The following is a 16,523-nucleotide window of genomic DNA, read 5'->3' as shown; positions in this document are numbered from 1 at the left end:
TAACTTTTTTCAAGGATTTCAGTGTTTTGCTTCATGTATTGTCTCTAGCAGAAGGCCGTGCTAGCTGAAGTAGTGGCAGCGTATTGCGCCATCTTGGAGGTGAGCGGTAATCCTCTTTGACAGGGTAGTAGTTATGAAGCCGATATACCTTGAATTTAGGTGACTACAATCACCAACAGTGCATTTATATTGGTACACGCTATTTACTTCCTGCAGGGGGCTCAATGGAGGCATACAACTGTTTTTCATGACGAAGTTGGTGGTCTTGCGTGTTTTGTAATATATGACAAGGTTAAGCCTTGTGTCTGCGCTAGTAGAAGTGACATTGCTGCAGATGATTTTCTTTATTGATTTTTCTGCAACAACGTCACTCCTACCAGGGCAGACACACGGGAGTTTCACTAATTGCTTTAGTTCATGAAGGATAGCAAGTTAAAAGTTATTTTACCAGGATTGCTAGTAAAATGAAACGAAAGTCAAAGCTGGTGGTGAACGTTGAAGTCTCCCAAAATGAAGATCTCTTTAAAAGGAAAGTGTCAAGTTGTGTTCCGTTTTAGAATTTGAGTAGTGAAAGATTTTTCTTATAGGCAGAAGACTTACGAGAAAAGTATACAACAGAGAAAAAGTAGTTTGAATATTACGGTAATATAGCATTCAGATGGTGGAAAATTAGGAAGATCCAAGAGAGTGGGTATGGGAACGGTTTAAGTCGGTGTGCACATAGATGCAGCATCCAGTTTTGTATTGAAATTGAACATAAAGAAATGATAAGGGAATCGAAAAGGAGATGTTATTAGTTGTCGCAGACAGGTGTGATTCCGTGAGAAAAAAGATGCGATTTATTCTAATTGAAAGTTAGATCTTATTGCGTGAATATTGCAGAATTTAATGAAGAAGAGTTGAGGTGGGTATCAACACATTTATTCTGTTTGCTTAGTATTTTTTTGTTATTTAGTTAATTGGATAACCATTTATTTTGTTTGTTAGTTAATCAGTCAATTAATTAGCAAGATATGAAAAATAGTTGTCTTTTATATGTTATAGAGAAAAACAGGCAAATAAAAATAAAATGTGACTAACAAAGGCTCGTACTGTGCTAGTACGTGAGTTGGTTTATTTCTTTTTCTTTATTTGTTACACAGATAACAGTAGATCTGGATTTGACACGAAAATCGCCGCGCTGCAGTAACGTACCCAAAGCCGGAGAACGGACCTTAAATTTCAAACCTCGAAATCTCAGCTCCTAGCCAACATGAATCTATGAAAATCACTGTGAAGCAAGCTAACTGTGTTTAATTCAATGCCTGAAAGCGATATCTAAATCCATACAACCGTGTCATTGTACCGCTCAGTTATACGAGTCAAACACGAGAATTTATATAGTACCAGGTGGATGTTTAAATACAACTTTAAGCTTACAGCTGTATTTCAAACACAAAATGCAAATTTTGTATCACTTATAAATTACTTTACATGATTTTGGTTGTCCACTTGGCTCATCTCTTCTTCACACCTGTGAGTTTACGCCTCTTGTCATCACTCTGTGACCGTGTGTTACCTCCTGTGGCGACACCAGGTTTGCGCTTGGCGTGGACATCACTGTTGGTATCTTACTATCCCACCCCTTATATATGTCACAGATGTTGCACTAGCGTACTCTATATAATTTCATAGACAAATATGCAACTTTATTTTTTTATTTATTTATTTTTTTTAGGAAGACTATTTACAAAGCGCGTAGGCGGGCTTGATTTTTTTCACATCATTAACGCGAAGAAATATATCGCAGTAGTTACTATCAGTCACTGCCTAGGCATTGTTTCCTACCATTCTAGTCACTATTAATCATTCATCGGTTTGTTACAATCACGTTAGTTAGTAATCAGGTGAGTTTAACACTTAACAGCACTCCACAGTACACTTCCACGTCACAGTGATGTCAATAACATGTCACTGTTCTTCACCAGTGTCACTATCTTTTCCTAAACTGATTTTCTATATGACACCAGATGTCATAACTGCAGTCATTGCCACCAGTTGCACGCGTCTCGGATTACGTCCCAGTTACAGCCTCTCACTCTGCCATTTTGTGTGACCTCTCATTATATTTCACTGTAGTGTTTCACATTGTACGCCTCAAGTCACCACTAGCAGTTCTTCTCCACTGTACCACTGACTTATTACTCCGCATACAGCACTCAGCGTCACCCTACACACGTCACGGTTGGATACACCACTCACAATGTTAACCCTAAAACGACAACTGGAATGATTTCTGACCGTTTCAAATACATGCACGTCAAGAGGACAATTTTAAGCGCAGAGTTGCTGCTGTCAACTGGCACATTATTGTACCGCTTCAGAACCCATCTCTCACAAGATGAATAGGTTTTAAAACGTTCACCTGTTTTATGGTAAACAAACATTGCATTGCAGAGTCCCTTAGGGTGAAGACATTGATTTTTTCTCTTGAAAAAATGGACAACATCATCTGATTTAGGCAAGCTAAAGGTATGAATAAATTAGGAAATATTTATCATGAACAATATATTGTGTTTATAATGCATTTTGATGAAAAAAACGTGACTTGCACTTTTTATATTGTGTTTTTGTACTGGTTCGAAAATAGACCCGTTGTCCATTATATGCCAACCGTAATATTTCATTTCAGATATGGAGACATCAAGATTTTATGGGAACAGGTCTCGTTCCCAACATTCTGATATTGTTGAAGAGGATGTTATTCCCAATAATGACAGCCCAGAAGACATGATAGTTATTAACTTAGGTAAGAAATTTTCAAAATTTCTAACTATTTAGGTATTTTCACAAATAATTTATAAACTTTCAAGTGGATTATGGATATCATGACACAAAAGCCAAATTGAAAAGCCTAGTAACTCATTACATTTGTTTGAGTTATTATTATTGTTATATATATATAAATAAATAAATATATATATATATATATATATATATATATATATATATATATATATATATATATATATATATATATATATATATATATATATATATATATATATATATATATATATATATATATATATATATATATATATATATATATATATATATATATATATATATATATATATATATATATATATATATATATATATATATATATATATATATATATATATATATATATATATATATATATATATATATATATATATATTATTTATTTATTTATATATATATACAATAATAATAATAATAACTCAAATATATATATATATATATATATATATATATATATATATATATATATATATATATATATATATATATATATATATATATATATATATATATATATATATATATATATATATATATATATATATATATATATATATATATATATATATATATATATATATATATATATATATATATATATATATATATATATATATATATATATATATATATATATATATATATATATATATATATATATATATATGATTATGACACGTGACGAAATGGGAGTATCTGTATAAGTGGTACCTATGTGTTTTTTGCAGACAGTGATGATGATGATGCTATAAGTGTGATCGAGTTTGAGGATGACGAAACTGCTGAGGAAGTGGCAGAACAAAATGAACCCTTACATGGTGAAGAATCACAAAGGCAGAGAGGCTGAGAGAGAACACCTTGGCGCATTGTGTCAGATGAAAGCTCCTCTCGTGATTTACCTGAGTGGGCTGATGAAATTCCTGTGTCTGAAACACTGCGTAAGCCAACTCAGTATTTCAAAGATTTTTTGGATTGTGATTTTTTGGATTACATTGTGTCACAAAGTAATTTGTATGCTACACAACATAATATAAATAAACCACTGAACATAGATAGGAAAGAGCTAGAACAGTTTCTAGGAACACTATTTCTGATGTCTTTGGTTAAAATATCAAATAGCAGACTTTACTGGAGTGGGTCATTTGAGTTTCATTCAATATCAAAAGTTATGAGTAGAAATCGATGGGAACGAATAAAGAGTTGCCTACATTTGAATGACAACACTCAAGCACCAGCTAGAGATGATCCTAATGGAGACAAACTTTTCAAGGTTCGTCCTCTTATTGAAAACCTGCAATCTAAGTTTCGCAGCATTCCAATGCCTCAAATGTGTTGTGTAGATGAAATGATTGTGCCTTTCAAAGGATCCTCCAACTTGAAGCAGTACATCCCTTGCAAACCTCACAAGTGGGGATACGAAGTATTTGCCTTGAGCGATACATCTGGTGTGCTCTATGACTTTCATGTCTATGATGGACCCCTAAAACCAGTCCAAGGTGAACCAGACTTGGGTGCATCTTCAAATATAGTCCTGCAACTGGCACGAACAATTCCTGTAGGTGTAAACCATATTCTCTATCATGATAACTGGTTTACATCACCAAAAAAAAAAAAAAAAAATATATATATATATATATATATATATATATATATATATATATATATATATATATATATATATATATATATATATATATATATATATATATATATATATATATATATATATATATATATATATATATACTGTGAGAGTAAACAGACTCAAAGAAATAACAACTGTCATGCCTTCAGATAAGGAACTAATGAAAAGACAAAGAGGGTCTCATGTCGAACTCAGTGCAACTTATGATGAAGTTGTATAGCGTGCCGTGAAATGGGCTGATAAGCGATGTGTAACTCTCCTAAAGAACTTTTCCTCTGCTCACCCTCTCAAAACATGCTAAAGGTATGACAAAAAGAAGGAGGTTATCGAAATCCCCAGCCCCAAAGTAGTTAAAACATACAATGAAGGAATGGGAGGTGTGGATCTAATGGATTCACTGATTGTCCTATACAGAATCCAAACAAGGTCCCACAAATACTACCACAAAATGGTCTTTCATTTTTTGGATGTGGCAATGGTAAATGCTTGGCTTCTCTACAGGAGAGATGCTAATGAGCTAGGAATAGCTAAAAAATCACAACACCAGTTGCAGTCATTCAAGTTGAATGTAGCAAATTCCCTGCTCTACAGTGGAAAAGATGTATCAGAAAACCGAAGTGTGGGGCGACCACGCTCAGTCAGTATAGAAAGAGCTCATGTAGCAAAGAAACAGAGAGGCCATGCAACACAGCCAATTCCAAGTTCTGACATCACCAAAGATAAAATAGGGCCTATGGTCATGCCTCGGAGTCCCCCTCTGGGGAGGGGACCATAAATGTCCCCAGGTCGGACTGCCCCTCTGCTGTCGACCTTGGGTGTCTTGACACTTCATCTAATACTTTCACTATCAATTTCTGCAACATTCGTGGCCTTCGTTCTAATTTTCAATCTGTGGAACACCACCTCTCCTCTACTAAACCTCATCTTCTCTTCCTAACCGAAACACAGTTGTCTGTGACTACTGACAGCAGCCCCTTTTCTGTTCCCTCCTACTTGTTCTATCCTCATTTTCAATCCAAAGCTGGATGTTGCGCATACGTGCGTAACGACACCACTTGCTCTCGTGCCCACAATCTTGAATCTTCAGAATTTTCTACCATCTGGCTAAGACTTCAATGTCACTCTCTAACTAAATTCATCTGTGCTGTATACCTCTCACCTAATTCCTCTGACTATGTAAAATTCTTTGACTATTTGACTTCCAAGGTGGAGCACATCTTATCTCACTTTCCTTTGCTGAGATCTCCATTTTAGGGATTTCAATGTTCACCACCAGCTTTGGCTTTCATCTTCTTTCACTGACCAACCTGGTGAACAAACCTTCAACTTTGCTATCCTTCATGACCTAGAGCAGCTAGTGCAGTTCCCTACCCGTATTCCTGACCGCCTTGGAGACACGCCCAACATTCTTGATCTTTTCCTAACCTCCAACCCTTCTGCTTACTCTGTTAAACTTTCCTCTCCGTTGGGCTCCTCCGACCACAATCTAATTTCCGTTACCTGTTCTATCACTCCAGTGCAGCCTCAGGACCCGCCTAAGCGGAGGTGCTTCTGGCATTTTAACTCTGCTAAGTGGGAGGAACTAAGGCAGTACTATTCTGATTTCCCTTGGGATGATTATTGTTTTCATGTCAGAGATCCTTCTCTTTGTGCCGAGCGCATAACAGAGGTGATTATCTCTGGCATGGAGCTATACATTCCTCATACTTTCTCTAACCCTAAAGCTAAAAAGCCTTGGTTTAACTCTGCTTGTTCTCGTGCTGTCAATGATAGAGAGGTTCCGTAGCCATCCAACTGCTGAAACTCATGCCCTATATATTTCTGCCCGTAATCATGCCAAATCTATTCTCCAACTTACTAAAAACTCTTTCATCAATAGAAAATGTCAAAGTCTTTCCAATTCTAACTCCTCTCGAGATTTCTGGCATCTAGCCAATAATATCTCTAACAACTTTACTTCTTCGTCTTTCCCTCCTTTACTTCATCCAGATGGCTCTACAGCTGTCTCTTCTTTTCTAAAGCTGAACTCTTCGCTCAAACCTTTGCTACCAACTCAACTTTGGATGATTCTGGGCATATTCCTCCTACTCCTCCACCCTCTGACTACTTCATCCCTAAAATTAAAATTCTTTATAAAGACGTTTTCCTGGCCCTCTCTGGCCTTGATTCTCGGAAGGCTTACGGTCCGGATGGAGTCCCTCCTGTTGTTCTCAAAAACTGTGCTTCCGAACTCGCTCACTGCCTGGTCAAACTCTTTCATCTGTGTCTCTACTTCTATTTATCCTTCTTGCTGGAAGTTTGCTCACATTCAACCTGTCCCTAAAAAAGGTGACCACTCCAATCCTTCTAACTACCGCCCTATAGCTTTGATTTCCTGCCTTTCTAAAGCCTTTGAGTCTATCCTTAATAGGAAGATAATGAGGCATCTATCAGCTCACAACCTTCTCTCTGATTGCCAGTATGGTTTCCGTAAAGGCAGATCTACTGGTGATCTTCTTACTTTCCTAACTGAATCTTGGTCATCCTCTTTTAGGGACTTCGGTGAAACCTTTGCTGTCGGCCTTGACATATCGAAAGCCTTCGATAGAGTCTGGCACAAATCTTTAATTTCTAAACTACCCTCCTACGGATTCTATCCTTCTCTCTGTACCTTCATCTCCAGTTTCCTTTCCGATCGTTCTATTGCTGCTGTAGTAGACGGTCACTGTTCTTCCCTAAAACTATCAACAGTGGTGTTCCACAGGGTTCTGTCCTATCACCCACTCTCTTTCTATTATTCATCAATGATCTCCTAAATCTGACTCAATGCCCTATCCACTCCTATGCTGATGATACCACCTTGCATTATTCAACAGCGTTCAACAGACGCCCAACCCAACAACAATTAAATGACTCAAGGCGAGATGCTATAGGACGCCTAACTTCTGATCTTTCACTTGTTTCTGATTGGGGCAGAGAAAACCTGGTTTTGTTCAATGCCTCAAAAACTCAATTTCTACAACTATCTACTCGACATAACCTTCCAGACAACTATCCTCTCTTCTTCAATAACACTCAACTTCCCTCTCCTCTACATTAAACACACTCGGTCTATCCTTCACTAAAAATCTAAACTGGAAATTTCACATCTCTACTCTTGCTAAATCAGCTTCCAAGAAGTTAGGTGTCCTGTGGCGTCTTCGTCCATTTTCTCTCCCTCCCAGCTGCTTGCTCTGTACAGGGCCTTATCCGCCCGTGTATGGAGTATGGCTCTCATGTCTGGGGGATCCACACACAGCTTTACTAAACAAGGTGGAATCTAAAGCTTTTCGTCTTATCAACTCTTCTCCTCTAACTGACTGTCTTGATTCTTTAAGTCACCGCCGCAATGTTGCATCTTTATCTGTCTTCTACCGCTGTTTTCATGCTGTCTGCTCTTCTGAACTTGCTAACTGCATGCCTTCCCCTCCTGCGGCCTCGCTGCACAAGACTCTCTACTTCTTCTCATCCCTATTCTGTCCATCTTCCTAATGCAAGAGTTAACCAGTATCTTCACTCCTTCATTCCCTACACTGGTAAACTCTGGAACTCTCTACCTGTGTCTGTATTTCCACCTGCCTATGACTTAAACTCTTTCAAAAGAGGAGTGTCAAGACACCTCTTACGTTAACTGGACCCTCCTTTTAGATTTTTTTGTTTTTTCTCTTTCTCCTACTTTCCTCTTAACAGGGCCTGGCAACCAGCGGGATTTTTTTTTTCCAACACTTTGTTTTCCCTTGGCCAGTGCCCTTGTAATGTAAAAAAAAAAAAAAAAAAAAAATGCAGAACAGCGAAAGGCCTCGTTGCAAAGTACCTGACTACAAGGGAAGAACAAATATATACTGTGGCAAATGCAATGTTGCTCTTTGCCTAAATAAAGAGAGAAATTGTTTTGTTGCTTTCCACTCTCGTTGATACGAGTAGAATAACACTGCCTAACGAAGGAAAAAAGTTCTTTTTTATATTGTTATATTTTCTTATTTTGTCAGTAGTTATTAGTGGAGATCATATTTTTAGTCATTGATATGTACCAAAGGAATCATAGCTTTATATCATCATATTATAGCTTTATATTATCACAATGGATGTTATTTTTCTTACATATTCTTACAAGAAGAGATATTTTGTACATTTTTTCATGAAAAAAATAAATATATAATTAAAAAATGTTTTTTTCTTTTATTTAAAACCACCAAAAGAAGTTATTAGAGAATCCGCAATTGAAAATAGTAATTTTTTTGAAAATGGAGTTTTTCAAAATCAAATTGACAACTGGTACATTTTTCAACCATTAAAAATTTTTGCTATTATAATATTTTTTTCACCAGTTCAAGTTTCCTATCAATAAAAGACATCAACAGAAAGAAAAAAAAAAAGCTTTGTAAAAAATTTGTTAAATGCCTCTTTAATAATTTGGTCCTTTTAGGGTTAAATCTGTGTGCATTACACCACTCACAATATTCACTCCTTATTCACTTCACTGTACTTCATTACTCACTGCACAGTGACATCACCAGCAATTGCATCACACGCGCATAATAACATTTTCATATGAGCCTGGACACAAGCTCTTCACACTTTCACTGTAAATCCATTGTTGGACAAAACTCTTTCAACAGCATTCACATTTCACTGTTTCATTTTCTCCACAGATATGTCAAAATGCCTGAACATGCACGTAACAATTATAACCCCTCACTCTTGGCTGCAGCGGTATCCCTAGCACGACTGATTTGAACCGAGTGACTTGAGTGACTGTCCGTTGGCTAAACCGTTGGCCGTCTCGCTGCTCGCCTGAGATTTTAAAACGACTCATTCGCAGTAGACATGGGTGTATACAACTTGCCACAAACATGTACATAATAATAATAATAATGATAATGTTTCCTCCAGGTAGAGGTCAGCCGAGCCTTAATCTGGTGCACCTCACAGCCTCCACAAATGCACACGCCTTCCCACTGCTGCGGTATTTAGTAATGATTAGTATTTCCTTAAAAAACTGCATTTTATACTGTATGAAACTACAAAATTATAACTTTAACAATCAACTGCCGCGTACTACCAGTCGACTGCTTTGGGTACGTTACTGCAATGGCGGCGCGGCTCCGCAGTCCCGTGTTAAATCCAGATCTACTGTTATCTGTGTTTGATACAATAATCAGAAAGACACTGCTGTTCCCCCAGATCGTGAACCCACGGGACGAGACGCAGTGCCTTAACTGTGCCTGGGGAACGCTGCCTGACGCTGAGCACCTGCATTGCAACGCTATCCCAGAGGTGAGTTGAAGATAGTGGTGGCGTCTCTGGTGGTGGCTTTATTATTGAGTTATAGATTTTTTTTCTTAATAGTTTTGTTTTGTTTAGTATGTATGTCTAGACTGCATGTAATAGTCATATAACACACACACACACACACACACACACACACACACACACACACACACACACACACACACACACACACACACACACACACATATTTAGGTGTGTCTCCTTTCACGTGTAGCCCCTGTTCACCTAGCAGTGAGTAGGTACGGGATGTAAATCGAGGAGTTGTGACCTTGTTGTCCCGGTGTGTGGTGTGTGCCTGGTCTCAGGCCTATCCGAAGATCGGAAATAATGAGCTCTGAGCTCGTTCCGTAGGGTAACGTCTGGCTGTCTCGTCAGAGACTGCAGCAGATCAAACAGTGAAACACACACACACACCTGTAAATCCTGTGAAGGAGTCTGAAGCAGGTTGCACTGCGTAATGCGATGCTTTGCTACTGGGTGGCGGTGGGTCATTCACTGTCTAGTCGTCGAAGAGACAGCCAGTCTGATATTGGTTGGGAGACGGGAGTAGTAGTGCTGGAGATGTTCGTCCTATATGTCTTGTAAGAAGTGGTCTAAGGTGAGAGCTCGTAAGTATTTTAGTAACGAATTAAAGAACGTTGGATCCCTTATGGAAAAAGAGTTGTTCCCCAGCGTCTGCAATCTGATAAGGGCGTGAACTCTTCTTATGTTACCTAGTCGTTGGTGGCCGTGGAAACGTAGGTCTGTATCATTGGAATATAGATTCTTAACTTCTAGACGTAAAGAATCAAGTATCACTATTTACACTGGTTCAGAAAGTAGAGTTTAAGAGTATTGATTCGCTCCCAGTAGTGTAGTCTTACAATAAATATGCGGTAGGATAATAATCTTTGTATCGAACAGAGTGTGGATATCCCTGTATCCATGGCGACCATACCATAGATGGCAGAAATATTCCAAAAAGTGGACAACCATTGAGTTGTACAAGGTCAACTTCAGAAAGTCATCTTTCGTTTTAAAGGTGTGAAATATCCAACACCGTTGACCACGCGCTTTTTTTTTTTTTCTTAACTATATTAGCGATGTGCAGCGAAAATGTGGCGTCGTTTGAAAGGCAGACACCGAGGTCTCTGATGTGAGACTGGGTAGCGATGATGGAACTCTCAGTTCGTTTTTCTTATGCAAGAGAGGAAGCTGGCCACTCGTAAGAAAAAAAAAGAAAAGAAAAAATAAATAAATAAAAAAAGAAAAAGGCCAATATGACTGCCAGTTCCTTTAATTAAAGATCGTATGGGCGGCGCCAGCAGCAGCCATGTACATTGCCCATGTGAAGATAGGCAGATGAAACAGCGCGCGAACCAGGCAATCATCGGGCCAAGGTAGCTCACAAGCAGCAGAAGCAGTAATAGCAGTAGTAGTAGTAGTAGTAGTAGTAGTAGTAGTAGTAGTGATTTTAGTAGTAGTAGCAGTAGTATCAGTAATAAGAGTAGGAGTAGTAGTAGCTGTAGCACTTATACTAGTAATTATGGTAGAAGTAGTAGTTGTGGTAGATGCACTTGGGTGGTAACATGGACCTAATATGGCACCGCTATATATAAAACTGCCTATCCCAGTAATGGTTGGAAGCTGAACAGCGCTTCCAGTACTCTTCAAGTTACTTACACGCGCTATATACGGTAAGACATAAAAAAATAGTATTAGTAAAATTAATTAAAGCAGAGAGAGAGAGAGAGAGAGAGAGAGAGAGAGAGAGAGAGAGAGAGAGAGAGAGAGAGAGAGAATGTATTCATGAATAAAATAGCCTACCTAGGGGTCTCTGATTCAGAAGAAATAATAATAATAATAATAAGAAGAAGAAAAAAAAGAAGAAGAAGAAGAAGACGAAGAAGAAAAAAGAAAATGAAGAGTACAAGCAGTAGTAGCACAGCAGCAGCAGTAATAGTAGTAGTAGTAGTAGTAGTAAAAGTAGTATTGAAAATAGTAGAATCTATTCATGTATTCATGAATGTATTCATAAATAAAATAGCTTACCTAGGGGTCTCTGATTCAGAAGAAATAATAATAATAATAATAATAATAAGAAGAAGAAGAAGAAGAAGAAGAAGAAGAAGAAGAAGAAGAAGAAGAAGAAGAAGAAGACGTAGAAGAAAAAAGAAAATGAAGAGTACAAGCAGTAGTAGCACAGCAGCAGCAGTAATAGTAGTAGTAGTAGTAGTAGTAGTAGTAGTAGTAGTAGTAGTAGTAGTAGTAGTAATAGTAATAGTAATAGTAGTAGTAGTGGAGGAGGAGGGAGGATTTGGTGTTAGGCGCCGCAACAGCATAGGTCATATGGCGCCACATGACACTATTTAATTAAAACCAAAAGGGTTTAAAACAAATCGTAAAAAAACTAAAACAAGTAAAAACGATAAAATTAATGGTAATTAAAAACAAAAAGCTACAATAATATACATAAAACATTAAAATACATATAATAAAATTAAATAAAATTCACAGCTTTGGGAGAAGGCCAGCTTCTCCCAAAAATCTAAAAACGTCATGGCCTTGGGCCAGACACTCTGGTCCAAGGACCTTTGTGATATAACAGACACCGCTATCTCTAGGTAGCGGTGTCGTAACTCTATCAAACTAGGGCACTCTACCAATAGGTGCCGCACGGTAAGCGGCACCAGGCAGTCATCACAGTAAGGTTGAGGGTCCCTGGTCAACAGGTACCTCTGTGTAAGGGACGTGTGACCTATATACGCAGTCGCGCCAATAAAGTCTGTAAACGTCGATCTCGAACATGGGTGTATGTCCAGTGAGGGATAGAGGAAATAGTGATCTCTCCCATTTTCGAGGTTGCGACCCCCGTTAGCCATCTCCTCTGCCAAATTGATGTAACTGCCTCACGAATTACAGGAAATACATCTCGAAACGGAACAGACGCAGAAGATGGAGCGCGACTTGCTGCCTCTTTAGCGAGGCGATCTGCGTGTTCATTCCCTGGAACACCAACGTGACCAGGAACCCAACAGAACCCAACACGATATCCTCGTTGTGTAAGAAGGTATAGCCACTCCAGGGCTGATATAACCAAAGGGTTAAAGGATATAGTGCAAAAAGGATATAGTGCAAGAGAGAGAAGTAAGAGCACTGTGACAGTCACTAAAAATTGTAAAAGACGAAACTGGTAGAGTAAAAATTATTTGTAACGCTAGGACTATGGCAGACAGCTCCGCAGTAAAAACGGATGCCACTGAAGAAAGGCTGCCAGACCGATAAAAAGAGGGGAAAACCACACTAAATCCAACGCCTGCGTCGGATTTGGAGCCATCAGTAAAAACAGGGATATCATCAGAATGCATAAAAAAGTGTTCTAAAAACCGTGTGTGGGACAGAGCTGGCAGAAAATTCGTCTTGCCATCCATGGCAGGGCATAATGAGGTAACAGGAAGCTGCCAATAACCAACTCGCTGGAGACGGAAAGAGTACACAGGAGTGGGGTCGATAGATAACTCTGCCATGAGATTTGCAACACGTAGGCCAAAAGGTTTAGAGAGACTCGGTCGAGTGACATACGCCTGCGAGCGCGAGTCCTGCAACATTGACACACAGGGGACAAAATCAGTAAGACGGTGGCTGCGAAACCAACACCGGAGCATCGAAGATTGGCGCCGGAGGTCGAGCGGCCAGAAACCAGCATCCACTAGAAGGCTAGGTATTGAAGATGTCCGAAATGCACCCGTAGCCAAGCGGACCCCCAGCATGATGCACGGGGTGAAGCGAGCGTAGTCGTGCATCTGTTGCGGATGAGTAGATCTCACAGCCGTATTCCAGCTTCGGAAGTATGAGTGTACGGTGAAGCAACAGCAACGTGTCCTTGTCCGTACCCCAAGAGGTATGACTTAAAACCCGAAGAAGGGATAGTGCCTGCCGACAAGACGCCTTAAGAGAGCGAAAATGGGGAACCCAGGTGAGACGGTTGTCAAATAAAAGGCCAAGATATCGAGTCGCCTCCACGCATGAGAGGCGTCTATTAGCGAGGTATAAATCAGGGTCTGGATGGACATCACGGTTGCGACAAAAATGCATGGCTACGGTCTTCGAGGTGGAGAATCGAAAACCGTTCATGTTGGCCCAACTGGACACCCTATTGATCGCCAGCTTGAGCTTGCGCTCAATCAGTGACATCCTAGAAGCAGCAAAAGAGATGCACAAGTCGTCCACATATAAAGAACTGTGAACGCCATCCGGTAGAGTATCTATAATACCATTTATTGCAACTGCGAATAGCGTAACACTAAGAATACTTCCCTGTGGGACACCGTCATTTAAAGCTGTAGCATCGGAGAGAACACTCCCAACTCGAACCAGTAAAAAACGTCTGGATAAAAATTGCTGGATAAAAATAGGAAGGTGGCCACGAAGGCCAAAATTAAACAAAGACTATAAAATGCCATGACACCAAGCCGTGTCGTAGGCCTTCTCCAGGTAAAAAAAGTCTGTTACTCGATGGTGGTGATTAGCGAAGTCCTCACAAATGGAAGACTCTAAGGATAAAAGAGCATCAGTAGTAGACCTCATCTTTCGGAAGCCGTACTGTACCGGTGACAAGTACTTCCCCCTCTCCAAATACCACATGAGTCTTATATTTACCATCTTTTCTAACACTTTGCAAATACAGGACGTTAAAGATATAGGACGGTAGTTCGTAGCCTGGAGATAATCTTTCCCAGGCTTCGGAAATGGGAGAACCACTGCCACAGCCCAAGAAGATGGAAAGTCACCGGTATGCCAAATCATATTATAAAGATTTAAAAGAAAGTTAAAAGCAGTGTCAGACATGTGGCGCAAGAAGGCATAAGGTATATCATCTGGCCCAGGAGAAGAGTCGTGACACTGGGACAAAGCAGTCCGCAACTCGAAAGCAGAAAAAGGGACATTATAAGACTCCCCTCCAGTGGAAGAAAAGTTTATGCCGAGAGATTCCATTCTCTGGCGGTAACGTGCGCCCGGAGCTTCAGGATGCCTCTGGGAAACACTGGCAAAGTGTTAAAAAAGGCACGATAGCCAGGAGGACTAGAATAAGTACTATCACCTATCATAGTCTTCACTTTAACTGGTCCTCGGAGGACGAGGATCAGGCAGGACTGCACTTTCCGACACAGATGGTCCACGAGGGACGGCTGTGACAATATCATCGGACGTCTCCATGCTCTGACCGTCCTCATCATAAGAAGTCCGATCTGAGACGTAGGGCGTCACAGAAGGCTGGACAGAAACTACTGGAGTTACCCTAGCAGAGCGGTCCCTGGAGGACTCACGATTATAAGCACCGGGAGAAAACTTAGACTGCTTATGCTGAGCTAAATCTAACGACTCCGCAGAGCCGCGGTGCCGCTTAGTTAGACCCTTGAAAGGCTTAGGAGATACAGGTGGCAAATGGACATCTACTACATGGGTGACTTTGGTCAAGTCCGTATTTTTCTCGTCACTTCTAAGGGATGACTCAACCGAGTCATCAGCCAAAATGGCAAACCTGTTAGCCAGAAAAACAGGACCACCTGCCCCAACAGAGCGAGAGGTAGCAGGAGGAGTTGTCTTCGGACCGGCAGACTCAGCTGAAGAGCGAGCGGCCAATGAAGCATAGGATGTCGCACCAGTACCGTCCTTCTTTCGGTACAGGAGTTCACGGCGGGCGCTACCGAGGCTGATAAACTGACTATTGGCAAGCTGTAGAATGTCCTGCTCCAGGCGATACCTGGGGCATTGCCTGGAACGTACCTGGTGAGCATCACGACAATGAAAACAATAAGCTGCACCATTGCAATGCTCCTCTGTATGCGAGTCGAGTGCAGAGCAATTACCACATCGGGAAGCTTCCTTACACGAGCTTTTCCCGTGACCGTACCCATAGCATGAGAAGCACTGAAGAAGGCGAGAAACAAAGCACCTCACCCTAACGTTGATAGGACCGATATTAAGACGGTCAGGAAGGGTGGACCCAAAAAAGGTGAGAAGGACCATGTTGGAGGAGTTCCTCATCCTAGTTACCTTTTGTACTGAGCTAGGGCACATTGCTAATATTTCCTCTTCTGAGAATTCATAGAGGTCTTGGCTATAAACACAACCTTTGCTATACTTAAAAGTGGGATGAGCCTTAACAGTCTCAAACATGCTGTCAGAAGGGCATGGGAGATGTTGCAACATCTTAGCTTGCGTAAGATCTTTTGCTCGCACAAGCACCCCCTTCCCATACTTTTTCAGATTCCACTCAGGAATCGTGCCGGTTTCTTTGGACAGGTACCGGGAGACATGGATGAAATTCCCACGCTCATTTCTATAGTATGCCACAAACCAACGTGGAGGTGGGATCTGGCGGACTGCTGGAACTGAATTCTCTAAGTAGTTTTCAAAAACATTTGGGATGTAATCCATGTCACTGTCTGAAATATTACGTGACTGGAGAAATTCAGTTTTAAAGCCATGGCCGGCGAGGGGCAGAAATGCTACATGTTCATAAGCTAAATGGGCTTCATCACATGACATAAACGTCACATAGCAGCGGTTAGAAGGAAAGTCCTTATCATAAACCAGTCGAATGCGAACAACCGTACCATACGCTTTGAGATGTGAGTGCAAGGCGTGATAGGAAAATGATGGGTTAACATTTACCATCAAGAGGGAGTCATATGCAGCATAAACGAAACCCTCAGAAGAACTCCCAGAACAGGAGACTGCTGTGGGAGGCCCTTGT

General features: G+C 40.1%; 1 protein-coding gene across 1 annotated transcript in view; it reads left to right on the top strand.

The window, feature by feature from the left end:
• The window catches only part of LOC123500526 (metabotropic glutamate receptor 4-like), a 182,482-nt gene that overhangs the window by 107,844 nt on the left and 58,115 nt on the right, over positions 1-16,523 (top strand). The window contains exon 10 of the mRNA XM_045249219.1: positions 9,677-9,769. Coding sequence (XP_045105154.1) covers positions 9,677-9,769 — 93 coding nt within the window. The remainder of the gene's footprint in view (positions 1-9,676; positions 9,770-16,523) is intronic.

This window comes from Portunus trituberculatus, unplaced genomic scaffold (assembly GCF_017591435.1).
Source record: "Portunus trituberculatus isolate SZX2019 unplaced genomic scaffold, ASM1759143v1 PGA_scaffold_393__7_contigs__length_557757, whole genome shotgun sequence".
Classification (NCBI taxonomy): Eukaryota; Metazoa; Arthropoda; class Malacostraca; order Decapoda; family Portunidae; genus Portunus; species Portunus trituberculatus.
Note: the sequence above shows the minus strand (reverse complement) of the source record. Positions and strands in the feature narration are given on the sequence as shown.